This window comes from Podarcis gaigeae (assembly GCF_964106915.1).
Source record: "Podarcis gaigeae genome assembly, chromosome: 2".
NCBI lineage: Eukaryota > Metazoa > Chordata > Lepidosauria > Squamata > Lacertidae > Podarcis > Podarcis gaigeae.
This window is the reverse complement of record NC_139679.1, coordinates 3,283,943-3,297,311: the sequence shown is the minus strand read 5'-3', so window position 1 is coordinate 3,297,311 and position 13,369 is coordinate 3,283,943. Positions and strand designations below refer to the sequence as shown.

The following is a 13,369-nucleotide window of genomic DNA, read 5'->3' as shown; positions in this document are numbered from 1 at the left end:
TTGCCTTTAAAGTTATTACTCAGTTGCTTTTTTAAAAAATAAAATGTGTCTCCAGAAGAAAGACTAGTGTCAGGACAATTTTTGGTCCGATGTGCACTGGGCCTTTTGACAGGGTTCTCCAGGCCCTTTGACCTTCAGTGTAACAACTCTAATATCACCAGCATTCTGGTTTCTCCACCTTTGTTGGCTAAACCGACTCAAGGAAGTAAAAAACAAAAACAAAATCCTGTGATTGAAAATGTCAAATGTTCACACACACAGAATAAAAGATTAAGCAATATAATATTTAAAGCAAACATGTGACTGCGGATGTGCACTGCATTAGACGGTTGTAGTTTATTTGGCAGAGCACCACCTGTGCCAGGAATTGCAGTGGGGAAAGTTGTTGCCATTCATGAGAGCAGGGACATAAAGAGTTGTGCTCTTCTCCTCTGTCATTGGTGCTTTAGCATACCCATACCTCTAAAAATTCTAATCTGGAATAATAAGAACTAGAAACTTCTTTATTTTTCTTTTAACAATACCTCTGATTCTCAGAAGTGTGGTGGAAGTACAATATTTTTGTGTTTGGTGTGTTCTTTGAAACATTTTGCACGGGATTGAGGTTTGACGTTTGTCATTTATGAAGTGATGGCAGCCACAGAGAAGAATAGCTTCCTTCTAACAAAGGTGAATAGAAATAACTGGATTCATCTAGGTGACTCAACAGAATAAGTCTCACAAGCTTACATTTGTTGCGCAGATGGCCCAGATCAATGGTCTTGCTATGGAGGGTCAGGACTATGGGGATGGTAAGTTGGCTTTAAACAGTTAAGTGTAACTCCAAACTCTGCAAATTTGATTATGAAAGACTCTCCATTCAGCAACACCATAATATATGGTGCATTGGCTTGGAGCTGGGCCTGTCTTATTCAGGATTCCTTGCTTCCATCTACCCCACCACAAAATGGCCTTTGCTGGAATTAACTTGGGGTTTATTAAGGACGAATTTTTCTCATCCTGCCCTGTAGACTCTGCTCTGCCTAAATCTGGAATGTGCTACCAGTTTTAAGTTCCTTCAGCTGTTGTTGGCTGAGCATATGGCTCATGTGACCAGCAGAAAGAGTGGGGCCTACATCTGCTTATCTAAGAGGTTCACCTGTTTGTCTTGGATGCTCTCGTTGCTTGGCCAACATGTTGTTGCCTTCATCTGCTGGAAGCTTCCCCTTATAAACTATGGTCTGAAGTAAAATGCCATCAGGAAGGGCTCTGTGTGGAATTTCTTTTTCATAATTGTGAGTCTGGTGGAGGTGCAACTTTGGGCTAAGTGTTAAAGGAGAGACAGGCCTCTGATGGCTCAACAAATCCTTTTTGTGTGTAGCTTCACAAGTGGTTGGGGTGGTTAATAACGGATCCTCCCATGTTCAGAATTAGTATATCTTCATCTTACTGGATACTAGGAACAGACAGAGTGCCACTATATTTCCATTATGCCCCAGTCTGAGCTTCTCAAAGATATTTGGCTGGGAGAAAGAATGTTGGACTTAGGTGGACCTGTGGTATGATCCAGCAGAGTTATTTGCACATTCTTAACCCTATGCCTGAAATGGAAGCCATTGCCCACAGAGGCCTTACATAAGCCCTTGTTTTCTACATGCCTATCCCCTGTCCCAGTCTGAGACGTGGACCTTCCCTGACCCAGACAGCTCCCCCTGCTCCCTGCAAGAACAGGGAAGCCAACCATTTACATTTCCTCTCTTATTTCAAAATTATCCCTTGCCTTTCCCCACTTTATGCAGCTGTTAGGTTCCTTTTTCATGGTTAAAATGGATGATTGCCTTTTCTTCTGAGTAAGCTTAATTTTTTGTGACTGCAGAACCCTCCCCCAAAATGCTGTATTCTGGTACTTACATAGCCTTTGCACTGTTGATTTAAGGGGAAGGTATCTCATGTGCCCTCAGATAATTGTACTTTATTTTTAGCTGAGAAATGTATGGGTGGGGGGGGGGGGAGAGAATTGAGCATAGGTGGAAGAATTGTTAGCCATTCTAGGCTGTGGGAGAATTCTCCACTCTGATCCTGGATAGACAAAAACCATCCATGGAAGCTTCCAATAATAATAATAATAATAATAATAGTAATAATAATAATAATAATAATAATAATAATAATAATAATAATAATAATTTATTATTTATACCCCGCCCATCTGGCTGGGCCTCCTCAGCCACTCTGGGCGGCTTCCATAAAAACCAAAAATACAGTAAAATATCACACGTTAAAAACTTCCCTGAACAGGGCTGCCTTAAGATGTCTTCTGAATGTCAGGTAGTTGTTTATCGCTTTGACATCTGCTGGAAGGGCGTTCCACAGGGTGGGCGCCACTACCGAGAAGGCCCTCTGCCTGGTTCCCTGTAGCTTTGCTTCTCGCAATGAGGGAACCGCCAGAAGGCCCTCGGCGCTGGACCTCAGCGTCCGGGCAGAATGATGGGGGTGGAGATGCTCCTTCAGGTATACTGGACCGAGGCCGTTTAGGGCTTTAAAGGTCAGCACCAACACTTTGAATTGTGCTCGGAAACATACTGGGAGCCAATGTAGGTCTTTCAAGACCGGTGTTATATGGTCTCGGCGGCCGCTCCCAGTCACCAGTCTAGCTGCCACATTCTGGATTAGTTGTAGTTTCCGAGTCACCTTCAAAGGTAGCCCCACGTAGAGTGCATTGCAGTAGTCCAAGCGGGAGATAACCAGAGCATGCACCACTCTGGCGAGACAGTCCGCAGTCAGATAGGGTCTCGGCCTACGTACCAGATGTAGCTGGTAAACAGCTGCCCTGGACACAGATTTGACCTGTGCCTCCATGGACAGTTGTGAGTCCAAAATGACTCCCAGGCTGCGCACCTGGTCCTTCAGGGGCACAGTTACCCCATTCAGGACCAGGGAATCCTCCACACCTGCCCGCCTCCTGCCCCCGAGAAACAGTACTTCTGTCTTGTCAGGATTCAACCTCAATCTGTTAGCCGCCATCCATCCTCCAACCGCCTCCAGACACTCACACAGGACCTTCACTGCCCTCACTGGTTCTGATTTAAAAGAGAGGTAGAGCTGGGTATCATCTGCACACTGATGAACACCCAGCCCAAACCTCCTGATGATCTCTCCCAGCGGCTGCATGTAAATGTTGAAAAGCATGGGGGAGAGGACAGAACCCTGAGGCACCCCACAAGTGAGAGCCCAGGGGTCTGAACACTCATCCCCCCCCACCACTTTCTGAACACGGCCCAGGAGGAAGGAGCGGAACCACTGTAGGACAGTGCCCCCAGCTCCCAGCCCCTCAAGACGGTCCAAAAGGATGTTATGGTCGATGGTATCAAACGCCGCTGAGAGATCCAGCAGAACTAGGAAACAGCTCTCACCTTTGTCCCTAGCCCGCCGGAGATCATCAACCAGTGCGACCAAGGCAGTTTCAGTCCCATGATGAGGCCTGAATCCCGACTGGAAGGGATCCACAATGCAGCTTTAGCAATGTATAAACCCACACCATCCTGATTGCGGAGCAACACCAAAAGCATGTATTGCTTATGGTGATTTGGAATTAGTTAAGGGTGTTTAGATGAGACATTTTCAGACCACAGAAGGGATTTGCAGAAGCGCTCCTTTCCTATTGTTCTAGTATGTGAAGCGGTCCTCTGAGATGAAGCCCTGAACTTTCAAAAGATGCACAGAACTGCTTATCCTGAGTTTGGACCCAGCCAAGCGGGTTGAGGACTGCCGGATCCTTCCAGGACAACCTCTTTCCTCTTTCTGTCCTTTGAATTGCAGTGCCAAATTCACCCACATAAACTCCCTCTCTTTCCTGGCTCTTTCCCTGGCCTGATGGAAAAATAAAATGCATAACTTGCATTCTTCCTTTGGACAATTTAATATTTTGTTTATTAAAAGCCCACTCTTCAAAGGCTGGGCGTGGGTTTTCGGCACGCTGGCAGAGTGGGAGGTAGGCCTGGATTTGCTGTGCGTCTCTTGAAAGTGAGTGTGTGTGTGTTTTTTCAAAACTGGTTGTCTTGGAATTTTGGATGTCTGAGTTGCAGTAGCCCGAAGCCATCTATTTTCCTATGGTCACCCTCCTGTAGTATTAGAAGTCTGTCTGTTTTTTCTTTCCTTTCTCTCTCTCTCTCTCTTTTTTTTTGTTAACTAGCTTTTGAATTTGTACTTGGTGGGGTCATTGAACAACACTATTCTCAGCTAGGAATTTCCTCTGGATTTTTTAAAAAAGCATTCTCTCCTGTATATTGCATTACGTCCCACTTCAGTGTGTTTCTGAGGAAATCCAGCAGCATTAGTTCTTTTCATGAGCCTGAGTTTTCTGTCCCCAGCAAGTAAGCCCTGAGGTAAAAGTCAACATCACCAGATCTTGAGGGCAGAAGTCAGCAGCCTCAGGCATTCAGTTAGTCTTTTCAGGAAAGCCAGCATGGAAACTGTTTCCTAAAGGGCCAGTCACCATCCAGGCTTTGTGCTGGCCTGTTGCACCAAGGTGGCAGCTGGCCGTTTTTGGTGGAACTGCCACCCTTTTTTTCTAGGGAGCTTATATCTGTGCCTTTAACAGCTGCATGACAAATAATTTACAGGTGCAGCTTTTCATGAGGAAAAGAAGACTGGAAAGCATTGCCTAGTGAACTTCTGCTTATTGTGCTGCTATGAAAGGCATGACAGTGTTGCTTAACAGTCTGTTCTTCTTCAGGCCGCTGGGAACTTGCTGGCTCTTTCATATGTTTTCTTGAAATATTAATGAAATCCTTCACCCCGGATGCCTTTTTAGAATCCTGTTTTTCAGGAAAAAATCCTTAAACCTGCCAGGAAAGTGAAGTTCTGTGACCTGAACAGACTATGCAAATTCTCAGTTTTCTGGCTGATTTGGTACAATTTCCATTCTGTTTATAATGAGAGAAGGGAAACTATACAGAGGCTGAATCACTTCACCTCTTCAAAACACACCTCATGACAACAGACATTGCCTTTATATGGTCTAAAGTTTTATTTTCAACATGATAGGGGCTAGAAACTTTTTTTAAAAAATAAAATAAGATAAAAACTCAGACTCCCAGGATGTTTAATCTTGTGTCAGGTTCCAAAGTCTATACTTGCATGTCACATTTGTGGAGACGCCATTCATCTCCATAGGTTTTTCTGTGAGAAGTGCACCTTATCAGCCCATGTCTCTTTCCAGGTCCGCTTCATATAGTGTGTGTTGACACCAGGTCACTTTTCCTTCTCGCTTCCAGAAACATATGCACAGTGACTGTATCAACAGTACCAGTAGGATTGTTGTTATTTGTATCCTGCCCTTCCTTCTGAAAGGAGCCCAGGATGGCATACAATAAAATGCAAATACAATCATTATAATAAATCAGAACAACTTTAAACAACAATAACAGTAATATAGCACTAAAAATTATTGGATACCTACAGCAGGTAAGGGATATCAGATTGAAAACAATCCCCTGCTACAAAGGTGTGTCTCAAAAATATGTTTGATTACTGATAGGTTGAGTGGGAGATGGACTTTTATGGGAGGGAGTTCCACAACTCAGGAGCCACCACAAAGAAGACTCTGTCCTGTACCTACTAGCTGTACCATGAACAGGGCCTCCATCACAGATCTGAAGGTACAGGATTGCTAGTACTGGAAGAGGCTCCTCTTTAAGTACTTGGGCCACATGCAGTTTAGAACTTTAAACATGAAGGCCAACACCTTGAAAGGGCTCAGTAGTTTGCAGCATTTTAAGCTGCTCCACTCAGCAGCTGCCAAGCCACATTCTGCTGTAGCTGCAGCTTCCAGAGTATAAGGTGTCTTCAAGGGACACCTCATGTAGAGAGCATTGCGGTACGCCATTTGTTATCTAAACCCAGAAACAGCCAAACATGAGGTGTACAACAGGTTTTCATCCGTGCCATTTATTTCATTCTACAAATCATCTCTACCGTATTCTGCACCTGGCAAGCTTTTCGAATGCCTGTGCTTCAGTTAAGGCCCAGGGAAAGCCCTCATCAGGTAACTCCTGCCTGCCCCAGGGCTTTTTCAGAAAGCACAGCCAGTCACGGGGGGGGGGGGGCTGCAGAATGCTGGATAATTGTTTACTGGGAAGAAATACCCCCACCCCTGTCTTGGCCACCTCACAACAATAAGCTTAAGACTGCATTCCCACCAAAACCCTAAAGAAATTCTGAAGTGTCCTGAGAATGAGGCAGAAAAAAGCTGAAGCCTCTTTTGCAAGGGAAGAAAACCTTTGAGAAACTGGATGACATATTTCAGCACAGCGCTAGGGTGGCAGGGCAGCACAAAATAGAAGCTTGGGGCCATGAAGATCAGGTGGGGTGGGGCTGCCTGGCCCAAGCCTGTTCCTGTTTCAGGCCTTCTGTACTTTTGATGACTGAATGGAGTTCTTAAAAGGCCTGCCATTAAAAGAGGATTAAAGTGCTTTCTAAAGACAGCCCTGGCAAGTGATTCATCAGGGCTAGGTGTAAACACACCTTGCATATTTACCCTGTTTGTCTGCTCTTTTGCCTATAGCCAAAGGGGCTCCTGGATATATGCCTGTTCCTGCCCTAGTTGGTCATCTTTCTTATTTTCTTAAATTTATATCCCGCCTTTTCATCTTGCCAAGGAACTTAAAGTGACATACATATGGTTCTCGAGACCAGACCTGCTTAGTTTCAGTAGACCGATGGTCCCATGTACTTTCTCATTGATTGATTTGGGGCTGGCCCATTATGGAATGGTAAGGTGGCCTGCCACTGGGGCAGATTTTGAAGTATAATTTAAAGGGCAGAAAATAAGTTCGCCTTTATTTGCATTACATGCCTAGATCCAGAACTGAAACGTGGTTTTTAGGACAACCCTAAAGACTTAGCCGATAGTCAGGGATGTTTGGAGTCTAACAACATCTTGAGGACACCACATTGGCTACCTCTGTTCTATAGGGTAAAGGTAAAGGGACCTCTGACCATTAGGTCCAGTTGTGGCCGATTTTGGGGTTGCAGCGCTCATCTTGTTTTATTGGCTGAGGGAGTTGGCGTACAGCTTCCGGGTCATGTGGCCAGCATGACTAAGCCACTTCTGGCGAACCAGAGCAGTGCACAGAAATGCCTTTTACCTTCCTGCCGGAGCATTTATTTGCTTGCACTTTGACATGCTTTCGAACTGCTAGGTTGGCAGGAGCAGGGACCAAGCAACGGGTGCTCACCCCATTGCGGGGATTCGAACCGCTGACCTTCTGATTTGCAAGTCCTAGGCTCTGTGGTTTAACCCACAGCACCACCCGTGTCCCCCATTCTATTGGGAAATGTATGCATAAGAATGACTATTGTACTAGAAACTTCGCTACCAGTATACCAGCTGTATTATTGGGACATGGAGCTAAGCATGGTCCCTAAATGCAGTTCATATGTGCAGTGCTAGTCACTTGCCCAGAAAGCTGAATAGCACCCTAAAATTGTCCACTGGCTTGAAGAGAAGTCAGCACCAGCAGTTAAGACTAGTCATGTATAGATGAAGGAATAAGCTAGATGCTTGTATTTAATCCAGACAAGATGCATCCATAAGAGGCACTTTCCCAATCACTCAGTAATATGTACCATCTGGAAGGGAAATGTAGAACAAGAACATTAGTTCAGTATCAATAGCCAAGTCAGACCAAAGTTGAATTTCCTGTGCTTCCCATCCCTCTCATTTGAATTCTCACTCCCCCAGTCTGGTTTGGCATCTGTTTTTATTGTTAAATTGTTTTATTTAAATTGTACATAAAGCCACCTTCAATAAAACTACTAATAACAATAACATCATCTGAAACTTGCACAAGAACATCACATTTAAGAGTTGTTCTTCCTCCAGGATAGATCGTTGTCAGAGTAGGTCACTCCTTATGTCGAGCTGCTTCCTGTTCTAGCTGCTTGAAATGTTTGCTTTGTGCTTAGATGGATGAGTGGTTCTTGGAATCCTATGGCAGCAGTGCAGAAAGCTAGTGGAAAGGGTCAATGGTCTGTTTTTCCACAGAGCTGTAGGAGCCAGGAAAGATTAGTTCAGTATGTGGTTGTGCTTCATGAGGGGTGTCTGTGTGCATGCACACCCATGCCCTTGGGACTAAGATACTTCATGCAAGTTTGCAGTAGCTGTTGATCACATCATTGCTGCAACTACAGCTATAGAACTCCTAGTAGAACAGTGTTAGCTCGATGATGGAACACCTGGCAGTGTCAATTATACCAGGGGGTGCATGATATCCTGGGATTCAGTACAACCATATATTTTCTCAGTTCAACTCTTTGTTTCCTTCTCTGCTAAAAATTGAAATGGTAGAGGAACACTGGAGGCAACTGAGCACGATCTTCCCTGCTCATCTTGCCTCCTTGCTGCTCACTGCACATGCAGAATAAATTATGCAAAATGAGAAGATATGTGAAAAAAGTTCTTCCCTTTTAGCACTTGTAGCACTTTTGAAACCTGTGCAGAAGACTCTGCTTTGAAAACTGGTGTACGAAAGTTTGAAATGTACCTGGCAGACAAGGTTTGGGTAGAAAAAGAGGGGAGAAGGTGGTCTTGTTTATTAAAATATGGTTTGCTTTTACTGTATCTGTATATGCTAAATAACAATGTTAGTTCTCTAGCTCAATATGCTAAAATAAGGAATGCATAATGATTTATTTTCCTTATGTTATCTAATTTCACAATTTTGCTGCTCATGGCATTGCTTCCTTATGGTATATCTTTGTTTTCAAAATGATTCCATCCATCCTTGATTTTTTTCCACCTGTAATGCCAGATTCAGGGTGGGGTATTGCTGGATTTCCAGATTTATGAACAATGGAATATCTTTGTTGCTATAAACATAATTGTATGTTTTCTGTATTAAAAACATTTCAGTGTTTTTCTTTAATGTTGATCTCCTAAAGTACTGAAATACTTTGAATACTGGAGACTTGCAAAATAAGATAAGGATGTTTGCCAACTGCATGTCTTGGACTCCCACTTAATTAATTAACTAATTAATTGTTTGTACTAATATCCCACTCTTCAGCAGGGCAGTTTATAAAAAGTACCACAATTAAAACAGCTACAATGTAGAATTAAAATCCGTTTGTTGTTCATATGTCTAAAATTTGAGGAGGAAAAAAAGGCTGCCTCATCTGGATATATTTCAACTTGTTGAAGAAAAGTGGTCTTGCATGTTTAAGGTGCTTATTCACAGAAGTGGATATACAGTATTTGCAGGGATAGGATTTTCCATATCATGGTTTCACACATTAGTTTGTCTTGAACTGCTTGTATATGTTTTAAAGGCACACCAACTAGCTATCTATCATGCAGCCATTCAACCAGTAACTTGTGCTCCTCATAGTTCTCTCTCCATTGCTGACCAACTTGCATTCCTTTCTCCGTTCTGTGAAATTAGCTTAGCTGAATGACACCCCTTTTGTTATTCTTTTCATGTATCCATGATAATTGTTTGGAAACATGATGCTATATTCAGGATGATTATCATCAGCTGTGAAAATGTGGTTTCTGTTCCCAGAAATGAAAAGTGCAGATTTTCACTGCATTCCCCCACCCTTTTTAAGGCAACATCAGAATCTGCCAAATGATTGGAGTGGAGGGTGCTAACTAACAAGTGGATGGGTATTAACATGCCTTGCTTGTGATCCTCCTGGAAAACAACATTGGGCTTGATGGACTGTCAGGTCTGATCTGGACAGCTGATCATTGTGTCATCCTTTTCTCTGCAGCTCCTGGAGTACGTGGGGAAGGGGAAGAGCATAATTGACGTGGGTCTAGCCCAAGCTCGGCAGCCACTAAGTACCAGGAGTCACTACTTTGAAGTTGAGATCGTAGATCCAGGAGAGAAATGCTACATTGCACTGGGCTTGGCTCGAAAGGTAAAACTGTGGTTGGGGGAAGAGTGTGCTGTGTTGTGTCCTTAATAGAGCCCCTTCAAATGCACTGCGCTGGATGCCATCTCATTTGGTTGGGGACTGATTAAGAATGGTGTAGCATGCATGATTACTTGCATGTTCAATGGAAAATTTCCACTTGCACATAGTCTTATGTGAATGAGGTTACAGTATGACACCAGGCTGCAACTAGAAAAATTATTAGTTCTAACATAGTCCCAGGAAAGAGCTCTGCAGTGTCTGGTGTCTTTTGCAAAACAAAGAATGGTTGGAAGTTAGAAAAAAACTGAAGCAGATACCTCACTGGGTGCACTTGAACGCTGGCTTTAACTTGGTCTGTTTGAGGCTTCTTTGTGAGGTGGAATGACACAGCGGCTGATAGAAATTATGCATGCAATATGGTGTGGTGAGGCGCTCTACATGATTCAGCTGCCACATAGAAGCCATTTCACACAGTCTTGGTGTCATGGTCATATTGCACAGGTATGGTGGCATTTTCCTGCAAACTCATCTTTGCATAAATGAGGGAAGAGTTAGATTTCTAAGCTAGCCTCCTCCTTTTAAGGACATTCCTCAGTGCAAAAAGCCACATGATATCAAACAAGTGCTTGTGGCGCCCCTGGCAGTTTTGTGTGTTGCCATGGGACAACTGCTTTGCAGAACCCCAAGGGTCTAGATCATTACTTGGTTCCTCCCAGCCTTGGGGTTCTCTGTCTTTTCATGCTTCTTTTTCCTGCACAACTTCTGCTACAAAGATTTTTCTGAGCCAGGCTCTCTTATTGCTAAATTCCAGATAACAAATTAGAAGCAGGCAGAATTGTTCTTTGGGGCTGGTTTGGCGTCTGTCCCTCTTCCTTTCCTGTCTGATGTGGCCATCTGGTTCTGTTGTTTGCCTCAACACATGGTCTGGATTCACGTGGCCTTCAAGGCCACACCATTCCATTCCTTCCTCATCTTGCTACAGCGAGCAAGCAAATCCCAGCAGCCATACAAGATCCAAAAAGAAAAAGAAAAGAAAAAATAACTGGATCAACTTCCTTTCACCCTCCCTTGAGTTCCTGTCCCTACAGGAGGACAACTTATCCCCTAAACAATCTATTGATTCTACATCTGGTGTGGGTGTGTTTGTGTAACCACCAGAAGCTGTTTTGTAGGAGACTTGTTTCCAGATCAGCTGGAACCCAGGGACTACCATGCCAAGTCTATGAGTCTCAACCAATAGGGTGTGATGGCTAAAAAGTAATGTGCAGCTCATTTTCTTATACAAGTGTTTCCAAACGTCTGTTAGCTAAAGCACTTTCTTTTTTCCTGAATTAAAATTGGAAGCACCTCAGATTTTCACCAGAAAGATGTTGCATTTAGCGCATGAAATAGTAAGAATTACCTGCCTTAGATGAGCCCAATACATACATTTTTGCATGGCTCACTGATCATAGGTAATTCTGCCACTTTGGGCATCAGGAGTACAGATGGGGGAGGATCTGCCTACAGTGGCGGTGGGAAGACCAGAGCAGTAAATCACACAAAGACACAATGGGCAGCAGCAGGGGCAGCTTTCCTGGCTTTTATGAGCTCCAAGGATATGCTTATTTCTCTTGGCACACTGGCACACAGTGTGGCAGTTTCTGTTAAAAAATTAAGGTGTTTAAACATTTAACCAACACTGTTGTGCTTTAAAACACACGTGTAATGATGTGTATTTGTGCTTCCCATTTTTTTAAGAGATGCTTTTCTGATTGGAGCTGCAAGCACAGCTATTGCAGATGTGGCATAACTCTTGCCTTAGCTGCCTTAATTTCTGTAGAGCTGGAGCTGCTTAAGCCATGCTAGGTCTAAGATTAGCATTTGAAATTGCAGAGCACACAAGAAAGTATACATTTCTTACGAAAGGCATAAAATTAAGGCATGCTGGTCTGCTGTCGTCTGCTTTTGGTAAAATTACTCAGGTGGGTCCCAGGTCAATGAGGGCTTTGAAGGGAAATATCTGCAGTGCTCTTGTTTTGTACCAACTGAAGCTTTCCAGTGTGATAAGAAACCACGTTAAATGAATGCTAATACTTGTTAAATTAAAGGGCATGGTGTGGTTAGATTTGAAGATCTTGCAGCATCTTTTCCTTAGACTCCTTGAACCCTTTCTTAGTCTTTTTCTTGTCCCTTCCAGCCTAGTGAGAGAGGCACTACCTGGTTGTTGAGCTCAGGGAACTCCATAAAGTGCTGCTGAGTCACCCTTATGAATGCCCTGCAGGCTGGAACACTGTGAGTCTTGGCTACTCCAGTAAGGGCTTTTCTTCCTCCTCAGTTTTGTGGCCGTAAAGCTTTGTGGGTCTAATCCCTGTCCATGCTGAGTCAAGGTTTCCCAAAGCATTGGGATGTGCCCCTCTGAGGTACTGAGGTAATGCTCTGGGAAATCTTGACTCAGCATGGACCCCTGTCTCAGTGATCACGTCTTGGTGCTCTTAATCTCAATGTGGGTTCAAGTCCCACATTGGGCAAAAGGTTCCTGCATTGCAGGGGGTTGGACTAGATGACCCTCGCGGTCCCTTCCAATTCTAGGATTCTATGAACTGTGCAGCTGCGGTGGGTGGGAGGCAGGAATCAAGCACCTTTCAAGTGGAAACCCCTTTTAAAATACAGTATTAACAGCTTGTCATTTTTCTGCTGAAAGAACCTTCAGTGATAAAATTGTAACGCTGCATGATTTGTTCTGTTTCTCTCTTGTTCCAGGACTACCCGAAAAACCGGCATCCTGGCTGGAGCAGGGGATCTGTGGCCTACCATGCAGGTGAGTGAAGATCTGCAGCACCAACGGCCAAGCTTAGGGCACAGTGGGAAGAGCAGTTTGGTGGCTAAATGATATACTTTATTTGGTATATTTCCTTCCTCCATTTTCCTGAAAGTAGGAAACTGAACAACAGGTGTCTAAATCAGCAATAATAACAAGTTCAATACAATTTTATGAATGCAGCATATTTAAAATAGCATTTTGTCTCCTCTCCACATGCCTTCCTCAAAAAGACTTCACTAGCTATTGATTGATTGATTGATTGATTGATTGATTGATTGATTGAAGGGCAATTGAGGAAGGCAAAGCTCATGAGTGGGAGATTCCAGAGATGTGGTGTCACAACTTCAGAGGCCCTTGTTCTGCACAGCCAGCAAGTGAATCTATGAAAGCAAATATATGAAACCTGCAGATCAAGGTTCTCCCCAATGATCCAGGAGTGTAAAGAGGGTTGTTTTATGAAACTAGGCATAGCCACAAGGAGATAGGCCCTAAGCAGTTTGTGGATTTTAAAGTGCAACATTTGAGTTGCAACCAGGTTTTGGTGTAATACACATTCTGCCTCACACAAGCATGAAAAATAGGAACTGAGCATCTTGGGGATTTTGGCAGCTGCTTTTGAAGGTATTCCTTCAGGATGTGAATATGCTTGAGAATATGTGGATAGTA

General features: G+C 43.7%; 1 protein-coding gene across 12 annotated transcripts in view; it reads left to right on the top strand.

Annotated features, from left to right (window-relative positions):
* Positions 1-13,369, top strand: part of SPRYD3 (SPRY domain containing 3) — a 46,744-nt gene that overhangs the window by 20,293 nt on the left and 13,082 nt on the right. For all 12 annotated transcript variants that reach the window (XM_083729219.1, XM_083729224.1, XM_083729218.1 and 9 more), the window contains exons 7-8: positions 9,754-9,903; positions 12,643-12,700. In XM_083729219.1, the coding sequence (XP_083585345.1) occupies positions 9,754-9,903; positions 12,643-12,700 (208 nt within the window). The remainder of the gene's footprint in view (positions 1-9,753; positions 9,904-12,642; positions 12,701-13,369) is intronic.